Source organism: Phalaenopsis equestris, unplaced genomic scaffold (assembly GCF_001263595.1).
Source record: "Phalaenopsis equestris unplaced genomic scaffold, ASM126359v1 Scaffold000504, whole genome shotgun sequence".
NCBI lineage: Eukaryota > Viridiplantae > Streptophyta > Magnoliopsida > Asparagales > Orchidaceae > Phalaenopsis > Phalaenopsis equestris.
In genome coordinates, this window is record NW_018164944.1 from 372106 (window position 1) to 379358 (window position 7253).

Consider the following 7253-nt stretch of genomic DNA (forward strand, 5'->3'; position numbering starts at 1 on the left):
GAAAATATTCAGATCTAGAGCTTTTTTATTTTTGTCTTGTGTATATATCAACATACATATATGGTTTTCTTGTATATAAGAATAATTTATATCCTTATACTTTTAATGAGTTGATCTCAGCTTAGTTGGCACGATTCTTTCTTCTCCACACAGGTAATGAGTGTTCAAATCATACCCCAAACAAATAATTATAAATTTTTTTTTAAACGGGCCTGTTTTTCGGGCTGGCTGGCTGGCTTGTCTGAAACTAAAGAGATGGGCTGACAGTATATTAAAACTGAATCGAAAATTAAAGATGAACCCCTAAACTGAATCAATGAAGAGCAGTTTTTTTTTTTTAATGAGAAGCGGTTTTTTTTAATGGAAACTGTTTTTTTTTAATGAAAAGCAGTTTTTTTTAGTGAAAAATTGTTTTCTTTAATGACTTTAATTAATTTTATCATAAAGTAGGGGGTTTTTCAGCCTATAAATAAAACAAAGAGAGGAGAAAAATAGTGAAGTCTTCATCCATGCCTAACAAGTGATTCAGGATTTCTCAAAAGAAAAAAGTCGTCCCCATCCTGCTTAGCAGACAAGCAACAAGATATTCTTTCTCGTTAAGGCGAAAAGTTGCGGCGAATGATTGCAGAGAAGGGTTGTGGAGAAGGGTTGGGGCGAAGAGTTGTGGCGAATGATTGCAGAGAAGGGTTGTGGAGAAAAGTTGGGGCGAAGAGTTACGACGAAGTGTTGCGGCGGAGCGTCACGGCGACGCTACATGTGGCAGCGGGGAGTTGCGACGGGGCGTCGCGGCGACGCGTTGTCGCGGGGCGTCACGACGACATGACCTCTTGTGGCAGTGCGTCGCACATTCCGAGGAGATTCTCGTGCCGCTCTTACACGTTCTGAAGGTGATGAAGAAATGATGTAGTTTTCTCGCCTCGCCATGAGGGGGGATTTTCATGCTTATGTGGTGGCAATATCTGGAGACCCCTTGATAATCATAAGAAGTACTGGAATTTTGGAAAGGCGATGACGACTCTAATTGAAGATGAACTGATTTGTTGTAGCCCTTGTACATGTATATGTTGTTATTTGTAGCCTTTTTAATCATCTGACGTGATAATTGTAAATGATAATTTGTTGGTTTCACGGTTGTTGTGGCTTCTTAACTGTGCAAAATTCTTTTGATGCTCGTAGCCTTTGGAGGAATTTTATGCACTTGTGTATTCTAAGACTAGTGGCCTTCAGAGGTCTTTGGTGTACCAGTATCTTCTGATGTTTGTAGCCTTTTGAGGTCCTTGAGTGTACTCTTGCCTTCTGAGGCTTGTAGCATTCTCAGGTTTTTGATGTACCTGTGACTTCAGAGGCTTATAGCCTTTTGAGGTTTTTGAGGGTATCTGTGCCTTCTGAGGTCTTTGAGTGGAGACCCTGTCAACCACTTGCCCTCCATGGAGTCTTTCTAGTGAGAACTCTGTCCATTACTAGCTTCCCATCGAGACTTGCCTCTTTGACTCGTCTTTCAAGGGCATAGTAGCTTCTCATTGAGTTTTGCCTCTTGGGCTTGACTTTTAGGTGTACCGTATCTTTCCGTCGAGTCTTACCTCTTGGGCTTGACTTTTAGGGGCACAGTAACTTCTCATCCTCAATTGGGGCTTTCTACACAAAAATCTTTCGTGAGAAAATAAAAAAAATTTAATGAAGTGACATTTTGAAATGACATTTTAAAGCAACATGAAATTTTGCTAAAATAAAATTAAGAGTTTATAAGTCAGTCTTTTACTCAGATAAGATGAGTTGGAGTTATACTTCTCATTCAATAACTCCAACGATTCTCTTCTGGTTCCTCTCACATTGTTCTTGTAAGTAGCGACCAGGTGACATTGACGTATTAGACATTTAATTTCTTCATTTAATTGAAAACATCTTTTTGTTGAATGCCTTTTTGCTTGGTGGAAATGACAATAATGAGACTGGTCTCTACCATCCGAATTTCTTAACGGCTTTGGCCACTTGACAGTCTCTTCATCCTTGATTGTCATTAAGATGTTAACACGTGACGTGTTGAGTGGTGTACATTCTTTTTATGATCGTTGCTCACGATTCCCCTGTGGTTTAAACTTTTTTGCTGTGAGATTTGATATCCCTAGCGTTTTGTTGTGCTTGCCCCCCAATAGCTCAAATTGTTCATTGTGAGCAATGATGACCTCATCTGCAGAGATTTGTGCCTCAACACGGTGAATAAGATCAACATAAGAACAAACTGTCTCCCACTTCAATGATGAGTAGAAGGGTCCTAGGCGGAGCCCCCCAAAGAAGACTCCTCTTAGTAACTTTGGATCTACTCTCGGAATATGTCGGGCTTCAGTAGAAAACCTGCAGAAGCAGTCCTTTAATGACTCTTCTTTGCTTTGACGAATTCCCGAGAGATGGGATGAATATGCGGTTTGCTATAAATTGTTCCACAAACAGTCTGACAATGTCATTAAAGGTGTTTACAGTGCTCCCTGGCAGAAAGTAGAACCAGGTTCTAGTTTGTCCTTTAATAGTAGAGAACACTTGACACAAAAGCGCATCAGAGGCACGTTGATTGTGCATGATGATTCGATAATGATCAATATGCTCGTAGTGTTCGATCATCCCTTCATATGTATCGATGTTCTGAAACTTGAAGCTTGTTGGGATGGGGTGTTGGAGGGCTGCATCCACTAAGGGAGAGGATTCAATGATGTTACTGTGAGTGTAGAAGCAATCCTTTTTCTCTAGAGGGAACTCTTCCTAGACGAGGCGTCGTAGTTCGTTACGAATGACATCATATGGAATGACAGGAAGATGTGGCGATGTCAGGTGAGCTGCATGAGATGGATGAGTGGAAGTTATGGTATCTCAGAGTTCAACATCACGACCTGACAGAGAAAGTGTTCCTTCTCGAGGAGGCAGGCCTGTACGAGTTCCTTCGAGTGGTATGTTTCTCGTAGTTCATGAAGTTAATGGTAAACAAATTTCATCAAATGGTGTAGGCAGTGGCTGTTGAGCCCCGCGTAGGAGCTGTAGGATCTCTAGTTTAGACTACTCCATTCTGCGCATTCGATCTTCTATAGAAGGACCCGAAACACCTTTGTTGGCAGGATAGCGTCTTCTAGTGCGAGAAGATGAAGAAGCATGTCGCCCTTGGCTTCGGGACTGCTCCCTGGAACGATGGGTGTTGGAGCAGGATGCTTCGTTGTCACGAATACTGTGTTTGGTGGCCATGTAGTAAACCACGTGTTGTGGGATTGAAACTTTCCTACAGACGGCGCCAAACTGATGTATGCTAGAAAATTTGCAGCGCTAGAGTAATGAATTATCATCTTAGCTTTACACAAGGATTCAACACGCACTCAGATGAAAAGGAAACAACCCTATGATGACAACAAAAGTTTTTCCGTGGAAAACTCTTAAAGGGAAAAAACCACGGGGCCTGACTTAGTTATAAAAATCAACTATAAGTTGATGATTAGAGAGGACCCTTGTCCCACAGACGGGAAATAGTTATTAGATTTTCCAAGTTACAACGTCGACTGACGACATCTGATTAGCGATGGTCGGTGGTGGTCTACGGAGGTCGACGTTAGTCGATGACGATCAGTGGTGGTCGACGACGATCGACGGTGACAGGAATGATGTTAGACTTGAGCTCCTTCTCCTCAAGTTCTCTCTCCCAAGTCTCATTCCTCATGTGAGGGGTGTGACTCTATTTATAATGTTCTAGGTGTAATTAATGCAGGAATATGAATCATTTTGATCAGACGGTCCGGAGAGCTTCCCTCGATCAGATGGCGTTTGATGGACATTTGAGTGCCTTAACGATGTCGAAATTGAGCAATCTTGGGCTCGTTGGATTTTTCTTGTCGAGACGCTCTATTTGACTATAAACTCGCTAGATTCGACATTTGTTTGACTTTCCAAATGTCTCTGAAAATTCTCTAAAAGTGGTTTAATGATTTGATCCGGGCTTGATCTAACTCGGATTAGACTAACTTTGATATCATTAGGTCTGTCTCACCAAGTCAGTCAGTTTGATTATAAGTTTGCTGATATTAGAGCTCTTGATGACTTTTTTTTTATCAAAATTTAATATTTTTTTTCAAAATATTGCCTCAACATTCGTGCCGGACGATGAATATCTGTTGGTGGAATATCAAATACAATTTAGATATGATAAATGTTTACAGATAAGAATTGGGTGGTATGTATGTAAATATCCAGTATCTCCGTTAAACAATGATAAAGAACTCCTCGAGCTTCTCTTTAAAATGGCACTTACTGAAACCCCTAGCGACCAGCTAATGGAGTCGAAGCGGGTGTGCGTCGTGGGTGCGGGAATAAGCGGTTTAGTCACCTGCAAGTACCTGCTCGAGAAAGGTTTCCGGCCGGTGGTCTTCGAGTCCAGCCGATCCATCGGCGGCGTATGGGCTAGCCCGCTCGGTTCGACCCGGCTACAGACCCCGACCGATTATTACCGGTTCACCGACTTCCCGTGGCCGGAATCGGTCACCGGAGTGCCGAACCACAGGCAGGTGATGGAGTATTTGGAAGCTTATGCTCGCCGGTTTGATCTTATAAAGCATGTCCGCTTTGGGGAGAAGGTGGTGGGTTTGGACTATGTCGGTTCGGACCTGGAGGAGATGGCGGTCTGGGATCTGTGGGGAAGATCCGGCGATGCGTTCGCCGGAGATGGACGAGGAGTTTGGAACATCACCGTTGAGAAGGACGATGGGGCTACTGCGGTAATTTTAACTCGAAAACTGGATTTTTCTTTAAATAAAAGACGACAAAATAAATAAATAATAATTTATTCTTATTACCTACTGCATTTTAAATATTGAAATTAATTTAATAATTTCAAATATAATATTAAACAATCAATTTAAAATATTTTATTTAAAATTTTAAGAACAATTAAAAAAACAAGTATTTTACTAAAAAAAATTAAATATTTAACAATGGATTTAAGATTAGTTTAATATTTCAATAATTAAAAATTATTAATTAGTTTTTTATTTAAATTTATTTATTTGATATAATAAAATTGAAATTTTACCCCCCGACACACACAAACAATCATATTGTGTTAGATATTTAGTTTTAAAGATAAATTTGAATTATTTATTTATATATATGACTTTTTTAAAATATTCGGATATCTCTATATATTTAAAAAAAAAATAATATGAATTAGCTTATTAAAAAAAAAACATAACTATTTTTAAATTCTGCCTAAATAATTTAGGGGCTCTAAAAGACATACACCCATGCCATGCATCAACATATCTAGCACCCAAACATTACTTTTTTACATTTCTATAACCCAAATCATACATAATATGATATAAGTATAAAAAATTAAAAATTGTGAGATGTATGAATACATAGGTTGGGTGATATGAACGTAAGTCTTTCTATACTTTATTGCTTTAATTTAAATTTTTTAGCTCAAAATTAGAATGTATATGCCATTACTTGTTTTTTTTGTTTTAATATTCCAAGAATGTTCTTGTTGAATTGTGATTTGTCCTTCGAAATACGCCTCGGGGGATAGAGCATATGGAATGGGGAAGAAGAGAGAAACACAGAGAGTGTGGAGTACTGGTTGAACAATCTTGAGAAAAAAAAGCCCTCTCATTTATTCATAAAATGATCTCTATTTATAATCATAAATGATGATAAAATTACATGTTTACTCACATTTCAATGGGAGTGTTATAGGTCATTATTCTTATTAATTTGCCCCTCCATTATTAAGGGTGTTATAGATCAGTATTTCCTCGTTTGGCAATTTTTTTAATCATAATTAATATTGGTGTCTTTCGTATCTGTAACAGATATTAGCTTCCTTTCAGAGTCACGACTGGCATTAACACATTTTCGTATCTTTAACTGATATTGACACCTTTCCGTACGTCTATATCTCCTGATTGACAGTTCTTTGCATCAGTCGGCTTACCTGCCCCTAATCTACTATTTAGTATGGTTGTTGATCAGCCTTAGCTACGGGAAAACGAGTAGTTTTGAGAGTGACAGTTGGTTGGCCTCTAGACAATTGGTACAAGTATCCGTTGTCTTAGGCGTTCCTTCGTTAGTAGGGTACGCTTTTAGCAGATCATACATTCTTCGGTCGGCCGACTATATTCAATCAATCGGCTCAATGATTTCTTCTATTTTTTTTCATCAGATTAATCTTCGTCTTTTTCCTTGTAATCTAGTCCATTTGATTTTCTCAGTTTCATGCTAGAGAATTTCATATAAACATATTAGTTTCGTGATTATCTTGCTCCTTAGAAGTTATACTGCGATAGGGACAAGAGAATCTTTATGACAGTAAAATTCATTTATAAATTATAATCTCAACGATTTACCCTTAAGATTGGACTTAAGAGCTTAATAGTCAATTAGGCCTGATTTAAATTTGTTTAATGAGGTTTAGAAAAGAGAAACTTAATTTATAAATTTCATTTATAAAGTATAATCTAAACGATTTATTAATAGGAATTAGACTTTCTGGATTTTTGTGCTTGTGTCCCTTATAAATAGGGTAAAAAAGGGTTCCTCTTTTCCATTTCTCTTTCTGCACACTTCAAGCAACATGTCTGGCGTGAAGGCTTAGGGTCACTTCGATAAGGATGTGCTTTGTATGATTCTTGATAAGATAAGTGCTTTGCCTCGTCTTATGAAAGTTGGTCGGGATTCTCTGCTTCCTCGAAAGATGGTCAGGATTACACATTCAATATTTATAGCATTTGCTCGAACAGGTTCATTTGAAGATTGCTTTGCTGGAGCTTTTCCCTGTCATCAAGTGTCTACTATGACAGCGAGTAACTGATTGAGTTTTCCTGCCCCGGTTTGGTACTCAACCAGGCTTCAGGAGCGAACAATCCTTTGTGTCATGGTCATGGTCCAGGTGTTAATCACAGTACTTGGCGGGGCCTTCTTAAAATAATTTTTATTCTAGATGGTTTCTACGAGCTTGATCATTGAGACCCTCAGGGGAGTCTTCCGTGCTACATAGTGTCACCACGCATTATAATGAGATGGTTGTTGATCTGAGTATCAAGTTTGACTCTGGTTATTCTTTTTTTTTATTGCAGTCTCGAGCATGTCAAGCGTTCTCATAGCGGGAGCGATCGGAAGGATGTTGCCCATCCGTTGACTTTCATCTATCATCTTGTGTGACACTCTTCTTTGAGCAACGACCAAAAGACTCTAATTGGGGATGGGCGGAATTGACAACTCTTTCC

General features: G+C 39.0%; 1 protein-coding gene across 1 annotated transcript in view; it reads left to right on the forward strand.

Moving 5' to 3' along the window:
* The first annotated feature begins 4250 nt into the window (after positions 1-4250).
* The window catches only part of LOC110028220 (probable flavin-containing monooxygenase 1), a 7360-nt gene continuing 4357 nt past the window's right edge, over positions 4251-7253 (forward strand). Inside the window, 1 exon segment of the mRNA XM_020729974.1 lies at positions 4251-4745. Within this exon segment, the coding sequence (XP_020585633.1) occupies positions 4272-4745 (474 nt within the window). The 5' untranslated portion in view covers positions 4251-4271.